Source organism: Oncorhynchus kisutch, linkage group LG17 (genome assembly GCF_002021735.2).
Source record: "Oncorhynchus kisutch isolate 150728-3 linkage group LG17, Okis_V2, whole genome shotgun sequence".
NCBI classification, from domain to species: Eukaryota; Metazoa; Chordata; class Actinopteri; order Salmoniformes; family Salmonidae; genus Oncorhynchus; species Oncorhynchus kisutch.
The window spans coordinates 55713420-55733076 of NC_034190.2; the positions used below are offsets into that span (position 1 = coordinate 55713420).

General features: G+C 41.0%; 1 protein-coding gene across 1 annotated transcript; it reads right to left on the minus strand.

Annotated features, from left to right (window-relative positions):
• Nucleotides 1-5882: 5882 nt before the first annotated feature.
• Nucleotides 5883-19209, minus strand: alas2 (aminolevulinate, delta-, synthase 2). The gene is made up of 10 exons (XM_020506256.2): nucleotides 19099-19209; nucleotides 17328-17692; nucleotides 15548-15640; nucleotides 14628-14850; nucleotides 11137-11321; nucleotides 10576-10755; nucleotides 10084-10248; nucleotides 8041-8309; nucleotides 6937-7099; nucleotides 5883-6516 (listed from the first exon to the last, which is right to left on the minus strand). The coding sequence occupies exons 2-10, from the start codon at nucleotides 17668-17670 to the stop codon at nucleotides 6353-6355; spliced, it is 1785 nt and encodes a 594-aa protein (XP_020361845.1). The 5' UTR covers nucleotides 17671-17692; nucleotides 19099-19209; the 3' UTR covers nucleotides 5883-6352.
• Nucleotides 19210-19657: the final 448 nt, after the last annotated feature.

The following is a 19657-nucleotide window of genomic DNA, read 5'->3' on the forward strand; positions in this document are numbered from 1 at the left end:
CAACCACCCCATGAGCACCCATCCTGGCCCGCCTCGCCCTGCTATAACTGCACCATGGCTTCCTCTATGATGACAACGCCGTCACCAAAGACATCCTGTCGCTCAAAGACATGACCAGGAAACTGGTTTGTGATTGGCTGCAGCAAGGGCACATTTTTATGTTGTTTGATAAGAATGACCTACCGTGGCTTCTATAAGATGCCGTTGGAACACTTGTTAGGAGAAGATACGAAAGCATTATGACAACAAAAATGCTTTTCATACTGATAGTCACCTATTGTGCATCAGCTACACCCAGTTGACCTGGCCCTATGCAACATGTATTCAAATGATTTAAATGTTTATCAATTCACAGCTGACAAGTGATGTTTCAACTGTCCAGAATGGAAAATGTTGAAATCTTTGACTACTTCTCCCAAATGTGCCATGATAAACTAATAAGCTAAGAACTGTTATCGACTCTGTGCTCAGGACCTTTCTATTCTGTTCTCTCTCCGGCTGCTGAAGAAGCTGATCCAGTGTGGCGATACAAGCTGCTTGCACCCTCTGCTGGCCTTGGTGTCTCCCAAGGACCGGCTGCTGCTGCAGGGCCACTGCACATGAGACGAAAGCGCACTGAGGGAACCCGTGGCCTATCTGTTCATCGCCATCATGGCCTCTGTTGACCATGACCATGTACAGGCCCTCTGTGGACGAGGCTTCACCTCCCTCATAATAAACCAGCAGAAGGTACTAGGACCCAGAATCAGAATGAAAGCAATTGGTTTAAGGCTGCTATATCCACATAGACAGCTTCTCATTGACACATGATCTTGATGGGTCAAATTGAGGTCATGATAGGGGTGGCACCAAATGTTTGATGTATTATAATAATATGTTGTATTAATAGAAGGGGAGGGGCTATGGGACCCCTCCACCATTACATTTATAGGGTCCTAGACTACAGATTAACAATATATATATTCATTGTAAAGTTTTAGAATTGTTCCACAGTCTTTTCTAAGTCTATGCCTCATAAAGAAAATGGTCTGTGAGAAAGCATTTCAAAGATAAACATAAAGCCATGCGGGGGAGTAGAAGAGATAAGAGGCTAGTCAGACATACCTCTAGAAATCAACTTGGGGGAGTAGACATTTACTGCTGAGGCCTTAGAAAACACTGGAACTATTGTATATTTTGCAAGGTTGTATAGCTGTGTATAGCTGCATGGGCTTGGTCTGAGGAGTAGCAGGAAATGACGTATGCAGTGACATCACACGGGACTGACTACAAGCAGGATAAAAGCAACTTGGACTTTTCCTATGGGGCAGAACGCATGAGAGACATCAGTTATTTGTGTGATGTTTGATCTTTGACTTCTGTCTACAGCTGTATTTTGATTTTAAAAAAATATGATTTATAAGTGCACATTTTGAGTGTTCCTTATTTGTTAAGTAAATAAAACGGAGCACAGAAATACGGAACCAACAATCTCAACATGATTGTAAACATGTCTTTGTTTTCCAGGAATGTACTCAGGATATACTGTCCGAGCATCAAATAAGCGCCAACGCCATCACCAAAGACATCCTGTCGCTCAAAGACAAGACCAGGAAACTGGTCTGTGATTGGCTGCAGCAATACTGCAGGACCTATCTGAAGGAGATCCTGGCGACTAAGGCCGCCACCTGCCAGGAAGAAGAGCTCCGAGAGGCCTGTCATGACGGGCCTTTTCGGGTCAGGTTACCGTGGACCATAATTCTACAGAGATATCTCTCAGACTCATCAGCAGGGGAGAGATCGAGAGGTATGGAATGGGGAGTTTTATGACAACTCCCGCTCATTGTAAATCTTAAGGCAGCAGACAACATCCCTTTTGTCCTGTCAGATGGACCTATGGAGAACCTACCTCTGAACAGTAACATGCAATAAATGGACTTTGGGATAATATGTTTCGTCAGCCAAAATGGTAGTAGTGACGATAGATGGAATATGAAAATGAATGTCGTTTTTGTTATGTTATTAAAAGTTAAATGACGACGTTATAACGAAAACATTGTAACGAAGAGTTTTCACAAGATATGCCTGATGTTTGCATATTGTACGTCGTGTGGAAAATGTCCAGATAATAGATAATGTTTTTGTAAAGATGAAATGTGAAGTTAGTTGTCTAAATTGGATCTGAGTAAAATCCAGACCTTGCCTCGTAACTAGTTACGCCCAGAGAACTTGCCCTAAAGGCAGAAACGCCCATTTCTGACCCAAGGGTATAAAACATGTGAGTTAAGAAGTAACATCAGACTAAGTGACCACGAGCTGCAGCCAAGGTTCGAATTAGTTGTAACCTTTTTATAATCTATGCTACGGATGAGTAGCTGTGTCTAAGAGGGTGAATTCAAGCAGGACCACCCGGTTACCACTCTCCAAGGAATCATGTGGCTACAGTGCTTTCATTCCCACGCTGGAACCATCTACACGGCTGATTAGCCGTCCTCCGAAGAACCCTTTTCAGAGCAAACGTGAGGAAACAGACCCCTAAGAGAAAGGACACTGACATCGTGAGGACAAACAGAGAGTTACACCCGGTAACCGAAGACGTGCCGTCATCAGAGAAGTCGGAACGAGTCCACGAAGAGAAACCCCATCGGAGACCTTCAACGCGTAATTACATCATTGTATTCTGACCCATGAGAGAGGAAGTTCAGGGCAAGGTTAGGGTTCAAATAAGCATAGTTGACAAATATACCCAAGTGTGCTTTTCTCTTGTGCACTCTCTCTTTCTCCCTCTTTCGAAATCCCCATTTTGTGTAACACATGTCATTTTGTGTTGGCCCGCTAGGGGCCTGTTTCATTGTACTAAGTTCTAATCAATAGCCTCAACTGTGTGTTTGTGTATGTATATCTTATATTATAATTTTAGCTTGTTAGTAAATAAATAATCAACTCAATTGGTGTGGTACGGACTTATTTAGTGAGACTCAGGTTTGTGCAGATTCCCGGATTAAGCGACGTTCAGAATGAGACTGTAGAGGAAATTAATCAATTAGTGACTGTTGTAAAATCGATATTCTGATATTCTTTGAGTTAATTTGGGAAATAGAAACTCAATAAAGGCCAAACTTTCCCATGGTGCCCAGGTTAATGAGTTAATAATTACCTGATTCATTTAATCACGTAATTATAAACCGTTAATCATTCGATGAGCAGCAGTTGCCACATTAATCAATACAACGTTACGACAGGCCTTTCTAATTGGAGGAGCCCTGATGAGGACAGACTGCCGAGACTCCAGATGGCATTGCCTCTATGTGGAAATACTACTGACCAAAGGTGAGATCATTGGCACTTGGCCAAAGGATGCTCCCTTATCTATCATCAGCGGATACTCTTTTTTGATTAATTTGCCATATTCCCTAGACCATATGCCCTATGATTACACCTTAAACCTGTCAAGTTATCTCAGATCTCCAGAAGTGCATAGGGCTCAGGTTTTATGGGTCGATTTGGGATTGGGCCTTTGTCCTGTTCTGCTCTGCAGATGACACAGTACGGGCACCACTATCTAAGCAGATTAACCTTTATGAAGGTTTTGTTCAAAACGTCTGCTGGATTGTGCACAGTTAGTACATGCAACTGTTTTGTAATATCTGCCTCTGTGAACCAGGTGAGATGAAAGAAGCAAGAGCTCACCTGACTCAGGTGTTTAGCCAGGAGTCCTGGCAACAGAAGTACTGCAGGGCAGCTGGCAGGCTGGCCGAAAAAGAACCCTCCACTTTCGACTTCCTGCTGAGCCTCATTCCCCCGAGTCACAGGAAACGCATGGCACAAGTAAGACCAAATACATGACAACTATTTAACTAGTTACAAGACGAAACATGTAAGGACAAACAATAAGGACAACTAACACCTACCGACCAATCAGATTGCTTGGTCTGAACTAAACGTTTTATAATCACCTTTTTCATCTCACGCAAGACAAAGTTATCAACTCTTATTACAAGACAAAGTTATCAACTCTTATTACAAGACAAAACAATAAACTCTTATTGCAAGACAAAGTTATCAACTCTTATTACAAGACAAAGTAATCAACTCTTATTGCAAGACAAAGTAATCAACTCTTATTGCAAGACAAAGTTATCAACTCTTATTACAAGACAAAGTAATCAACTCTTATTACAAGACAAAGTAATCAACTCTTATTACAAGACAAAGTAATCAACTCTTATTACAAGACAAAACAATAAACTCTTATTGCAAGACAATGTAATCAACTCTTATTACAAGACCAAGTAATCAACTCTTATTACAAGACAAAACAATAAACTCTTATTGCAAGACAAAGTTATCAACTCTTATTACAAGACATGGTAATAAACTCTTATGGCAAGACAAAGCAATCAACTCTTACTACAAGAAAACACAATTAACTCTTATTACGAGACAAAACAGTCAACTCTCATCATAATACGTACTAAAACAACTGTCTGTGTTACTGTAGGCAGCAGCCCGGGAAGCAGGGAGTGCCCTTGCTCTCATGACCGTGGCTGTGAGAGGGGCGGGCGAGCTCCAACCACAGTACCTGTGTCAAAGGGCCTCTTGCTTCACCCAGCTTGAATTGCATGAACAGGCCGTGGCTGACCTGGATTGGGTCATCCAGAGCCATGGGGGCCCCTCCGACGCTGCTTGCCGAGCCTCAGAGGAGCCGCAAATCTGGATCGAGGACCTGTGCCAGCGAGGCTGCAGCCTGGTGCTGTGCTCCTGTGAGGGGCCTGCCCCCGATGACTTCACCCGGGCCCTGGCACTCCATCGTTGCAAGGCCATGCAGTGTGTGGAGGCCGGGCTTGTGACTTTCAATGTGGCACCGTCATAGGATGCCACCTTTTCAACAAGTCAGTTCTTCAAATTTCTGCCCTGCTCGAGCTGCCCCGGTCAACTGTAAGTGCTGTTATTGTGAATTTCGAAACGTCTAGGTGCAACTACGGCTCAGCCGTGAAGGCCACACAAGCTCACAGAATGTGACCGCCAAGTATTGAGGCGCTTCTTGTGTTGCAACATTCACAACCGAGTTCCAAACTGCCTCTGGAAGCAAAGTCAGCACAAGAACCGTTTGTTGGGAGCTTCATGAAATTGATTTCCATGGCCGAGCAGTCTCACACAAGCCTAAGATCACCATGCGTAATGCCAAGCTTCGGATGGAGTGCTCCAAAGCTCGCCGCTATTGGACTCTGGAGCAATGGAAACGCTTTCTCTGAAGTAATGAATCAAGCTTCACCATCTGACAGTACAACGGACTAATCTGAGTTTGGCGGATGCCAGGAGAACGCTACCTGCCCCAATGCATAGTGCCAACTCTCAAGTTTGGTGGAGGAGGAATAATGGTCTGGGGCTGTTTTTCATGGTTCGGGCTAGAACCCTTAGTTCCAGTTAAGGGAAATCTTAATGCTATAACATACAATGACATTCTGTGCTTCCAACTTTGTGGCAACAGTTTGGGGAAGGCCCTATCCTGTTTCAGCATGACAATGCCCCCATGCACAAAGCGAGGTCCATATGTGACTATTCTGTTACTTATATTGTTCCTGGTATTTAATAGAAAATTACGTGGAAACAATGGGTATCCCTTGGTGCTTACAAAGAACAATACTTACAAAGAACTTACAAAGAACAATACACAATATTGATACCTGGTACCATATATTACCATGTGGTGCTTGTTTGAAAGAATGCCAAAGTAACAAACAAGTAACATAAATTATTGCTGTGCAATTACATTTAGCTATTTTACTACATAACTAGTAAGATGGTAAACTATTTTCAAAAGATGCAACTACACACACTTTTTGTTTTATTTCAATTTATTTTTTTGTATTTTTGAATTCCTGTGTAATAAACCAAATCGCTTCTACAGCAGTATTTTTATTTTTACATTCAATTTGTTACATTCAAGTTGAATAGTGATTCTATTTCATATTTTCAGTTTCAATGACATTTCAGTGAGACAACTCATGATTGTGGTCTTTCACTATTACGGGTGACCAAAGCACAAGACAACTGATACAGAAATCTATACAATCCAAAATATCACCTTGAGATTAAATTGTTATTTTAGAAAGTGCCCATGTGCAGGTTTTACGTTTTAAGTCACTATGTGAAAGGGGCACACATTTTAGTTCACGGAATTATGAATGTAATCTTAAATATTATGGGGATAGCAAGTTACTTTAGAAACGATAAACACAGAAAATAAATACTGAATGAGATAAGATTAAAATGTGTAGTCTACATAATATGTACGTTGTTTGAATGAAACCTGGTATGAAATAAGAGCAATGATGTGATGATAATGATGTATAATGAATGGAGTTTTGTACTATGCGGACACAGTGATGTATTGAGGCTCCATGTTGCCAAAGTAGGATTTCTCCCACTCACTCATCAGGTCAAAGTGCAGTGGGCGATCACAGAAGGTGCAGGAGACAGTCGCCGGCCCGTTCAGAAGGAGCCCCGTTTCTTGCCAAACCTCCACGAGCCTCTCTGTCAATCAAAGTGAAATGGGTCAAACACAAAGAAACTTGAGTCACGGCTAACACAGCTAGTAGTATTGGCTGTAGTATCTTATTTTAAGATTATTCAGAGGTTATTCAGGGATCACATTTTTATGAATACACTGAGGAAGGATACTATTGGTAGTTGAAGTTTTCTTTCTCCGGACCCCCTGATGTGTCGAATATGACCATTGACCATTAATGGGTTGAACACCACTGGATGTATTCACAAAGAGTCTCAGAGCTGATTTAGGATCAGTTTTGCCTTTTAGATCATAACGTATATGATTATACAGACAGGGGGGGAACTGATCCTAGATCATCACTCCTACTCGGAGATGCTTGAACACAGGCCAGTTCTACGGGAAACCCTGTCAGAGCAGTAGCAGCAGGTGGCTTGGTCACTCACCCACAAAGTACTCCATCATTGCAGGGTTGTGGTGAGGGGAGGGAGCCAGACGCAGCAGCTCCTCGCCTCGGGCTACTGTCGGGTAATTGATGGCCTGGACGTAGATGTTGTGTCGCTCCAGCAAGATGTCACACACCTTGGAGTTGAGCTCCGCGTTACCCACCTGAGAGATGACAATGCATGCACACACACATAAATACAGTCTATCATCTCGATAATGATCTTAGTGTGCTGTGCTCAAACAGGTTCAAAGTACATCCTTGCATCACTGTCATGTACAGAATGATCCGCCTGAATGCCAGTCTGTTTCTGCTCTCTTGCCAACTCCTTATGGAATACAATAAGGGTTTGCAAGAGAGCATACAGTAAACAGACTGGCACTCAGGCTACAGAGGTAGTTTGAGTGGTCAAATATTTTGATAATAGATTACATGTTGTTTCTGGGGTAGGTATACCAGTAAGTCTTATACCTGTGGAATAACAAAGCTGGTATGATACAGTACCTCTTGCACACAGGGCTAGGGCCTTTTTCTCGACTACCAGGCCTACTATGACATCTTCGACCTACAACTATACTCAAGGTGTCACTGCAGGCTTTTTCAGGCACTTCCACAACCTTCTTACTCATTTGATAATTAACACATCAGACAATTAAGTCAGATAATTAATCTCTAGAAATGTTATATCCCTTTAGTCATGGAAATGACCCAGTTAAATGCGAGGTGCACAGACAATCCACATGCTTAGAAGCTTAATTTGTGGCAACTAGATCATTATTTGAGATGATTCAACTATCAAGATGTGATGATAAAAATACAAATAAAAGTTTAACAGGTGTCAATAGAAGGAATCTATGTCTTGGTGCAGGAGGACAAAACTACCAGAGAAACAAGAAGCTGAGAAAAGGGCAGGGCCCTAGTAATGACACAGTAACTCTCATAACTGGAGTGACATAGCTAGGGTATCCACTGCCCTTAACGCTGTAGTAGTAATAGAACATGTACTACAGTACCCATAATTCTCTGCTCAACATATCCAATCGTCTTCGTCCTGTCTCCTTATCATCGCAAATTATGTAGTAGCAGTGTAAATCTCTTACAGTACCTTTATTGGGATGATGTGGCTGGGGCAGTTGACCACAGGCAGTCCCTTCTCCAGGAGCAGCTGTCTCATGTGTTTAACATTCCTCTGGTGGGCCCTGCGCAGCGCCTGGCCCTCGGAGCTCTTCAGGACTCTCACAGACTCCAGGGCCCCAGCCAGCACCATGGGGGGCAGCGAAGTAGTGAAGATGAAACCTGCAGCGAAGGAGCGCACCGTGTCCACCAGGGAAGCGCTACTGGCAATGTAGCCCCCCACGCAGCCAAAGGCTTTACCTGCAGCAACGGTGAAGAAGAAGAAGTAACAGAAAAAGAAGAAACAGAAGAAGAAGAAATAATTATCAAATGGAATGATTTGTATACAGTGTCAGTCATAAGTTTGGACACACCTACTCAATTTAAGTGTTTTTCTTTATTTTTACTATTTTCTACATTGTAGAATAATAGTGAATACATCAACACTCTGAAATAACACACATGGAATCATGTAGTAACCGAAAAGTGTTAAACAAATCAAAATATATTTTATATTTGAGATTCTTCAAAGTAGCCACCCTTTGCCTTGATGACAGCTTTGCACACTCTTGGCATTCTCTCAACCAGCTTCATGAGGTAATCACCTGGAATGCATTTCAATTAACAGGTGTGCCTTGTTGAAAGTTCATTATTCTACACTGGGGAAAATAGTAAAAAATTAAGAAAAACCCTGGAATGAGTAGGTGTGTCCACACTTTTCACTGGTACTGTATATACAATAAAAGACATATACAATATCTATAACTTATAGATATATTATAACAAACACACCTCAAATCACAATGAACCATTATGCTTATTGGAGTTAGTATACACTATTACTGGATTTTGCAAGCGATGGATTATTCCTAGTTCAAATAGTGTTGATCAAGTTTGAATGTGACCCCAATGTGACCTAGCTAGATTGACAACCACATACTCTGAAATAAGTAGGGCTAAGACTAGATTTACTTAATACCACCTTGTCATCTAAGGTTGCCTTTATAAGCGCTGATCTGAAGTAACATTGAGTTCTAACTTCAAATGGTGACGGTTAGGATTGAAAGAAGGTAAGCTGACCTTAGATCTGTGCATAAGATGCAACTTTTCACAGAAACTGCTCCTAGAGAGACTTATCAGTATGACCAGACTGGGTGTGTGGGAGCACTTCCACAGCTGATATGCATATCCCCTGGCCTGCAGCCTCTGCCGTTCCCTCCGTTAGCCAACACCAGAGCATGATGAAAGTTGTTACTGCGATGTCAGCGATATAAATGTCAGTTTGTGCCTGATGACAGCAGGTAGCCTAGTGGTTAGAGCGTTGGGCTAGTAATTGAAAGGTTGCTGGATCAAATCTTTGAGCTGACAAGGTAAAAATCTGTTGTTCTGCCCCTGAACAAGGCAGTAACCCACTGTTCCCCGGTAGGCTGTCATTGTAAATAAGAATTTGTTCTTAACTGACTTGCCTAGTTAAATAAAGGTTGAATTAAAAATGTATTTAATAAATGACCGGCATTAATTGGTTAAATGAGACCTCTTCCAGGGGAGACTCACTTGGCTCAATCAAATCTATCTCTGCTGTGAGGGGCATTTCCCTAGCTCTGAGACAAGCTAAGACAGACAGAGACTAAATGGTTATAGCCATGATGGGACCTGCTTCACTGCAAGTGTGTATAATTAAATTAGTTCATAAACACATATTACTACTTCAGTTTGTGGTAGCAAATCCAGTATTTTTTAGATCCTTGAAATAAAACAAATGAAATAAGTGGGAATCAACTGGTGTCCCTCGTTGGCCTAGTCAAGAACTGTCCTTGTTACAGCAGACACATCTGTTAATTTTAATGATTTACATTTTATTAAACCAGGTGATTACCATTGATATATTCATCGCTTTTTTAGGTGAGCCATGGGCAAGAAGAAGCACCAATAGTACAGAATAAAATGCAATACAACATGGTACAAAATACACTTATAAAAACAACAACAAATCCATAAAACATAGACACTCTTATCAAACCTGTTTATTTCTTACCCAAGGTTCCAGAGACAATGTCAATCTTGTGCATGATGTTGTCTCTCTCTCCCACACCGGCCCCATGGGCTCCATACAGGCCCACAGCATGGACCTCATCAACAAACGTCAATGCCCCATAGCGATGGGCCACATCACATAGCTCCTCCAGGGGACATATAGCACCTGAGAGCGAGTGAGATGAAATAGGATGTACGACCTTTTACTGTAAATAACTGAGAGACCGTGGATATTATTACTGAGGCACTAAGCAATACAGAATTTTGAAATGTGTAGCACTCAAAATCAACACTGACTGGGATATTATGTTTTTAGAACTTAGTATATTAATATGAGAGGACGTAACATAAAATATTAGCAACAAATAAATAATACTGCTTGCTTATCACATGTTAAACCACCACAAAACCTTAGCAAAATATATATTATGAAAGACAACCAAAGACGAACTAACATGCAACCTGACTGTGTAGCCCGTTTCGTGCCACTTACCATCCATGGAGTGCACGGTCTCAAAGGCCACGATTTTGGGTGTCTTGGGGTCGGAGCCACTCAGCAGTTCCTCCAGGTGTTGGCTGTCATTATGGCGGAAGATGAAGCGCTTGGCGCCGCTGTTCCTTATGCCCTGGATCATTGAAGCGTGGTTCCCCATGTCAGAGTATATCTCACAGCCTGTATTTCAAAGCAGAGAGCCCACAAGGCAGAATGAGCTTCGAACTCTATGTCTTCCAGAAGTGATAGAGTGTGTGCGTTATAGTACAAAGAACGTATTTTGGAATATAGATTGGTGCCACTAATGTAACCACATTGTCCTTGAAAGCAATGCTGAAGTTCTGATTAGAATGAAATGCTATAAGTATGAACTATTCTTCTCATTGCTACCTCTCATCTAGCCTGGTCCCAGATCTGTTTTGCTATCTTGTCAACTCCTATGGTCAATTTCACAAGTTAGCAACATAGCACAAACAGATCCTGGATTATGCTACCTCTCATCCTCTGTCAATGTTTGACATTCAGCTGGGAGACCCGGGAGGGCCCTGGGTTTAGGCTAACCTGGCAGCATTTTGGCCAGGGTGAAGAGGGTGGAGTCGTTGGCCACGAAGCAGGATGAGAAGACCAAAGCTCCGTCTTTCTGGTGGAGCTGGGACAGTTCTTTCTCCAGCAGCACATGGAAGTTACTGGTGCCAGAGATGTTCCTGGTACCTCCGGCACCTGCGCCATGCCTCTTCAGGGCATCCCTGAGATAATACAAGAAGAATCACAGTCAAACATCACATCTTACCTCAGCTCCAACACATCAAAGAAGGTATGTTTTGAATATTTTGTTTTCTTCCCCATAACAATTATAAGGACAAATTGGTTTTAATTGTATAAATATACCAAATACCAAATAGCAGCTGGTACAATTATCATCAGAAAATGCAGGTCATGTGTAGTTAGCATTAAAACCTGCTGACAAATAGCAGCAGATACAATTTCATAATACATTTATATTTTCAGAGTTTTTTAGATAAACTAGTACGATTACTAGCCCCCCCCCCCCCCCCCCCCCCCCCCCCCCCCCCCCCCCACCCACTTTCTTTATATGAAACAAGGATACTTGCTGGGTCTCAGGATGCCTGAACACCTTTTAAAAGCTTTTTCCAATAAAGGACAGTAAAGGAAATCATACTTTTAGGAATGTGGGACCACGATTCTGTTTTTTCTAACTGTAAATAATCTGCAACTTGTTTTAATTTTTCCCACACACAAGAATTCATTTCTTTGCAAAGTATGAAATAGTTATCAGCAACCTTGTCTTGTCTGAGTCAAGCTTAATATTTGGCATGTGATTAAGGAGGTAAAGGCTTGGAGATTTTACCAATATCTAAAATAATCTGAGTGGCTGTATGAACAGAGCACCAGAAATCCATTAGCTTATTGCGTTGCCAAAATACCTTTGTTGCAAAAAGGTTCCTTTTCCGGTCTGAGGTGTCTGGGAACATCTGATTTAATTTAATAGGAGTAAAATAAAACATGAAAAATAATTTGGTGTTTGTTTCCTTAATATTCAAACTAGTAAATGGGTAGGGTATCTTATTACAGATCTCAAGCAATACCTCCTCATCAAATTCCCAAATCCTTTGAAGAGGGATAAAGGTGGATTCCCATTGTCTTGACAATGTACAGTACATCTTAGCAATTATTCCTTTGATAAATATAGATGTGGTTATTAATTCTTCAACTTCTTACAACTGAGATCTCAGCTCTCCTTCTTTGATAATCATAAGGAAATTATTTTGGATTTGAAGACATCTAAAAATAATCTGTACCAGGGATGTTGGATTCCTTACAGATTTCAACAAATGACTTCACTGTATTCTAGCCACTATGGAACAGGTCAGCGAAACTCATAAGACCCAGGAAGCACCACCTATAGAGGTCGACCTTTGACATCACATTGGGCAGATCAGGATTACAAGAGATAGACGCAAGTATAGAATACATGTTTGAGATACCTAAGTACTTTGTACAGTCTGCCCACGCCATTCATGTGTTGTACATAGTAAAGGTCTTCTTGTTATCACAAATATGCTGGACCCAATTCACAAACATAAGATTCTTTGGAGGTAAAAGGTTGCTAAATTGAGCTTCAATCTGAACCCATGGTGTCTGTCCAAAGTCCAAGACATTAAATTGCGAGTTTGGGCTGACCAATAATGAAAACCTTGATTCAATCATTGTTTTCATTAAACAACAAAAAGAAAACGGTAAATAACAGGTCAACATTTTCAATAAACAATTACATCTGGAAAGACAATTCAGCTTGATTATGTTTTTCCTTCCAATCATAGTTACTGGGAGACTGGACCAACAAATCAGGTCTTCATTCATTTAGATAATTCTTTAGAACTGAGGTAACATTTATTCCCAAATAGTTGAATCCATTTTGTTTCCAAGAAAAGGGACAGACCAAACTCAACTCATCTGTTAGCTGGCTATTTAGCAAACAGGCATTAGATTTGATAAGATTAGCCTTGTATCCAGAGAATTTACCAAATTAGGCATTAGTATCAACGATATGTGGAAGGAGTTCACTGGATTGACAACATACAATACAATATAATCTGCATATAAAGATAGCTTATGTTCCTGATCTGCAATAAGGGGACCTATGGTACTCTCATTAGAACGTATGGATTCTGCCAGCGGTTCTACGGCCATGGTTAAGAGAAGGGGAGACAGAGGACAGCCTCACCGGGTCCCTCTACTCAGGGGAAATTCTTGTGACCTTAAACCATTGGTAGAGACCATAGCTCTGGAAATGGTATAAATCGCTTTGACTCATTTGATGAAATTAGCAACCATATGACATTTTTGCAAAACAGAGAATAGGAAATTCCATTCAACTCTGTTGAACGCCTTCTCAACATCTAATGACAACAATATAGGAGGAGTCTTATGCTCATTTAAATGGTTGATAACATCAAACAGTCGTCTAACATTGTCCGGTGAATACCAGTTTTTTATAAATCCCATTTGATCGGGGTAAGCAAGGGTAATAGAGCCTCTACCTCTGGCTATCAATTTAGTTATCACTTCGGAATCAAAATTCAACAAACTTATCGGTCTGAAAGAAGAGCATTCTAATGAGCCCTTCCCACTTTTAACCAAGACACTGATAGAAGCTACGGGTATATTCATAGAATAAGGCAAAATTCCCTTAACACAAAAGTAATCTATCATGTAAATATAGGACAGGGTTTTGGCCAGAACTGCTTGTGAAATTCACCTGGGAAGCCGTCTGGGCCTGGGAATTTATAATTAGGCATAGATTTAATTGCTGCAAACACTTCCTCAAGGGTAAAAGGATAATTGAGAAACAGAGGCTCTGGTTAGGATAGTTTTGGGAGAGAACTGCTGTCTAAATATGATTTTAATTCATGAGGTGAATAGTTGGAATGCAAAAATTGGGTCATAGGTGACTGAGTTATTCTGTAAACTAATAGCATTAATCTTGCATTCGGATTTTCCCTTTTTCAATTGATAGGCAAGGAGCTTGGTTTATTACCATACTCGTAATGTTTTTGTCTAATGCAGAACATTTTGTCATGAATACAGTGAATTTGTTCAATATGTAGTTTAGCCCTTGCTACGGTCAACTGCTTTGAACTTTATAATATAGTACTTGAACTTTCTTGAACATTCTAATACAGTATGAACATTGAACTGGTTGGTTTCTAGACTAAGCTTTTCTTCTGGGGGTAGCGTAAGAATATAATGTACTGCAGTATGACGAGCCATACATTTAAGCAGAATACCTAATTGAATATCTAAGGAATTGATTTGGTTGAATTTAGTCTTTGGTCTTTTTGCACTACATCATGGGCTCAATCTCTATTTGTCTTTCTGTGATTCCTTGCATCCTATCTCCTCGCCTTCTTCTCAACCATATTGGAAGAGAAGGTTCAAACTCCCTCCCCTTCTCCAATGCACTTTGAGGAGAGAGGATGTGAGGGATCAAGGAAAGATTAATTGAGAAAGAATCTTAATGTCTGGCTTACTGAATTCCGTTGAGGACCCGGGGGTGGCTACCCATGCCCAGGTAGTCGTTACTGCACCAGACAGACACCTGGGAGCCTTCCCGCCCGGCCATGGAGTAGTCTTCGGCAAAGGGAAAGACGTCAGCTCGCCGATTCACTGTCTTAAAGATGCGGTAGGTGTGGTCGTTCTTCTTCTCAGAGATCGTCCTGTCGAAGAAGCCATCGTAGTCGAAACTGGGGCCCACTGTAGGGGTTAAAAGTATAATAGTGTCAGCAAATTATTTTGTGAAAGACTTAAAATTATTCAAGAGACATTCATATAGTTTCTCAAGTTACATGTGATTCTAGATCCAATAACTTGTTTAATATGATGAAGAATGAATCATCATGTATCCATTGAATGCAAAGAAAATTCTTATTTACATTGACGGCCTACCCCAGCCAAACCCAGACGACACTGGGCCAATTGTACGCCGCCCTATGGGACTCCCAATCACAGCAAGATGTGATACAGCCTGGATTCAAACCATGGACTGTAGTGACACCTCTTGCACCAAAATGCAGTGCCTTAGACTGCTGCGCCACTCGGGAGCCCATTTACAAATCAACTCAAATTGCTTGCGTTTAAACCTCATTTCGCTGTGCATAATTACTGCATGAGATTACGCGATTGTAAGTAGGCCTATACTTGGTAATCCTTTCCCTTTAAAAGCTGTGCAAACAGATAAGTTGTATGTAATACAACTTGTGTAAATGTATTTACACAGTACCTGCCAATGCAATAATCATTAAACTGGTATCAAATTACCACTTAATATAACGTGTGACTGAAAACAGTTCTGTTATGCACTGTATCATGTCAATATAATTTCTTGTAGAACTACAGTGCAACTTCTCCTCTGATTGAGTCAATGCAAACGAGTCACACTGGTCTGATTCACCTATATTGTCCTTCAGGAGGTGGGACACTCTGGGGGTTTGGACCTTCGGCATGACGGAGTCCTCGAGTTCCTTCAAAAGAGATCTTTTCATACCTGTGACAGAGAGCAGGGGTATAACAGTCTGTACTACACTGTAAAGTATTTCTCATTTATGCTATGCTCGTCCATTTCTACCCCAGTTTGTTTCTTTGTCTTCAGTGATGCTGGTTTTGATAGGTTTTTGTGGCAACTGTAAATTTTTTCACTGTGTTTAGAACTTGGACTTGTTGTTTGTGTCTACCAAAGTGTGTCTGCTGTGTTTGCACTGGTGTTTGTGTGTCCATTGAGCCAGTTTTGGAAGCTAAACTCCTAGGTATAACAGTAGATGGTCAATTATCATGGTCAAGTCATATTGACAAAGTTATTGTGAAGATGGGGAAGGGTATGTCTGTTATAAAAATATCCATTTTTTTACACAAAAATCAACTGTACTAGTTGTTCAGGATCTGGTCTTGTCTCATCTTGATTACTGTCCGGTAATAGGGTCAAGTGCAGCATAGAAATATCTAGCAAAGCTGCAGCTGGCTCAACACAGAGCAGCACACCTTGTCCTTAACTGCACACACAGAACTAACATCAACAACATGCATGCCAGTCTTTCCTGTTTGAGGGTTGATGAGAGATTTTTATGTTTTTATTTACAACCTTTATTTATCTAGGCAAGTCAGTTAAGAACAAATTCTTATTCTTGTCAAATTCTTATTTACAATGACGGCCTACAGATGAAGTGAGACAGGTTTAGACCAGGTTAGATGAGGTGAGACAGGTTTAGACCAGGTTAGCTGAGGTGAGACAGGTTTAGACCAGGTTAGATCTGTTGAGACAGGTTTAGACCAGGTTAGATGAGGTGAGACAGGGTTAGACCAGGTTAGATGAGGTGAGACAGGGTTAGACCAGGTTAGGTAAGGTGAGACAGGTTTAGACCAGGTTAGATGAGGTGAGACAGGTTTAGACCAGGTTAGGTGGGGTGTGACAGGTTTAGACCAGGTTAGGTTAGGTGAGACAGGTTTAGACCAGGTTAGGTGAGGTGAGACATGTTTAGACCAGGTTAGATGAGGTGAGATAGATTTAGACCAGGTTAGGTGAGACAGGTTTAGACCAGGTTAGGTGAGGTGAGAAAGGTTTAGACCAGGTTAGGTGAGGTGAGACAGGTTTAGACCAGGTTAGGTGAGGTGAGACAGGTTTAGACCAGGTTAGATGAGGTGAGATAGATTTAGACCAGGTTAGGTGAGACAGGTTTAGACCAGGTTAGGTGAGGTGAGACAGGTTTAGACCAGGTTAGGTGAGACAGGTTTAGACCAGGTTAGGCGAGGTGAGACAGGTTTAGACCAGGTTAGATGAGGTGAGACAAGAGGTAAGACAGGCCTTGACTATTTGAGACACAACCTTTTGCTTTCAACGTAACTCTTGAAGTATTAATCTGAGTTAACTGCTTTAAATTAACTTCTTTAAAAAACATATAATGGAACGGCAGGGAACATGAGGAGACAAACACACAGACACACTCTAACACACTATTTTATTTTGTTGTTGTATTGTTTGTATTCTTTTTTAGTTGTATTGTTTGTATATCATTGTATTTTAATTGTGTGTGTCTGCCCTTGTCTATCAGTGTATCAGTGTTTTGTTATTTGTCATGTTTTGTGTTTTTTTTGTGGACCCCATGAACAGTAGCTGCAGCTTCTGCAAAAGCCAATGAGGATCCAAATAAACAAATAAACTACCATTGTGTTGTCTTTACCTGGGTTAGACTCCGTCGGGACGTCCTCCTGAACCTCAGGGCTCGCTCTTACCATGCCAATCTGATTGGAGACAAAGGGACATCCCTTGGACATGGAGACAGCCACCTGGGTTGCTGATTGGGCAAAATGACGCTTTGAGTCCACACTCAGGGGCAGGATGCCTGCTGACTGGGTAGAATGGATGGTTGTCTTCCTCTCCTTGGGGATTGAGGCACAAACAGTGATCTGGCGGGCGATCATGGGGCATCGGTCGGCCATAGAGAGGAGGGCGGCCCCAGTTTTCAGCAAAACAGGCTTGGGGGCCGACTTCAGGAAGGGGCAGTGGTGAAGGAAAGCGGCCATGGCTCTTGAAGCAGTTTTGAATCTGGATCAACACATGAGACATAGGACATAAGACCTTTAAAACATAAAATTCTGACACTTTGTTATAGTTGTAGTATCTATGCTAAATGCTATTTACACTAGTTTACACCTACAGTACTTTTCAACAGGCTTAGGCAAGTTTAAAGTCACTGTAGGCTAATGTACAATAGTCCTGAAGTAGCCTATGTAATGCTATTGCCACCATCTTCCAGAATCTTTCATAACCTAACATTTTAAAGGGGAAATTAAAACGAAATATAGGACTATGTCTACTATGTTCAAGAGAGAGGGGAACACACTTTGAATCAAACTTTCAGCAATATAAGGTTTTAGTGATTTGAAATTGTTTCCGAAATGTGTGAACAGTGTGGCTCATTATTTACGTTTGAAGAAAATAAAGAGAGTTGATGGAATAGGTGCGCCTGCGGGCGCGGCTTATCTTGTCTGTGCAGGCGCGCTTTTCATGCTCTGCAAGGTGCTGAAGCAAGATTCCGACAAAAAGACGTCATTGCGCAGGGACTGTGGACGATTATTAGTGAGCGTCAGTGTATTTAAAAATCGAATATCATGAGACGACGTGGATGTCTTTTCGTTTTTGATGACAAAACACAGACATATTTGGCCTATACTATTTCTGTCACAGTGACCAAACTAGTTTCTAAATCCTAATTAATAAAAAGTCCAAGCCAGCCATTTCGGATTATAATAATAAGAATAAGAATAATGGTATCCGCACTCATTGTTTTAATGGTTCTTTTGTTTGGAACGAACTAATCCTTTACATTTCATGTAATGAATAGAGGACCCCCTATGGCTACTCAGCTGGTCTGCGGTTAGGGGATAGGAAGACAATTCTCAGGATCTGTAGTTTATTCTTGTGGTATGAGGTTATCTGACCTCCAAGTTAGTCTATCTAGATCCACAGCAGCTGAGCATTATGAGTCCGTTATTCGGTCAAACGTCCCAGGGAACTAAACCATTGACCCTAATGCTTGAGGAGTAACGACCAAACACAGTTTACATTTATTCACATTCAAGTGACACGCTATGTGCATTCCTGTAGTCCATCTATGGTTTTAGGGTTATCTTCTTTATGTATTGTTTATAGCTTTCTTTATATATTTGTTGTTGTTGTTGTTTTTTTGCAATTAGAGATGACACAATGAGGAGCACGACATAAAATGTATTTGGCTGTTATATATTATTTAGGTAACAGTCAAAACTCTTATCTTAACATTCCTGAACTTGAAATGTAGGCTAGCTGTCAATGACCATATAGACACACAGCCTGCCTACTTATGGGTTCCTTTAGTGCAAAATTGCCTAATTTGCAGTATCATACGCAATAATATAATGCTAGCTAAATTGCATAGGGCCAAACAAATAGAAAAATTCTGAACATCTTACCTGTTGACCTGCACTGAGGACGAACTTCAAAACAGTAATAGACAGAGATGCATCTGTCGTCAAAAGTTCGGGGGAGTGACGTTGTCAGCATTATGCAATATTCTTCGAAAATTATTCTTGTTCACACCCATATGTTGTCACGTAGGGGGCCAGGCTGGGGACTGGGAGCAACCACGTTGTAAAAAGTCATGATGCATTTGAGGATAGGCTAGCCCAAATGCTTTTTTGTCTAATTGCTGCGGTTTGTGATGTAATTAATACAAGTGTAATTACTGTTAAATATAGGCATACAAAAACAAACACTTCTGTGCAATTTATATTTAACCTTAACCTTAATATACTGTATGAATAATATACAGCTTCAGACCAGCCTATAGTGGCATCCGAATGTTACATTTGTGTTGAACATTTTGTCATACCAACGACACAAAGTGCTCTATATTTTTCAGCTCTCTCTCTCTCTCTCTCTCTCTCTATCACTCACACACATCAGTATCATACAATTAAATATAACACTTTTATGTAATTATATAGATGTGGTAATATAATGTATTTCTAC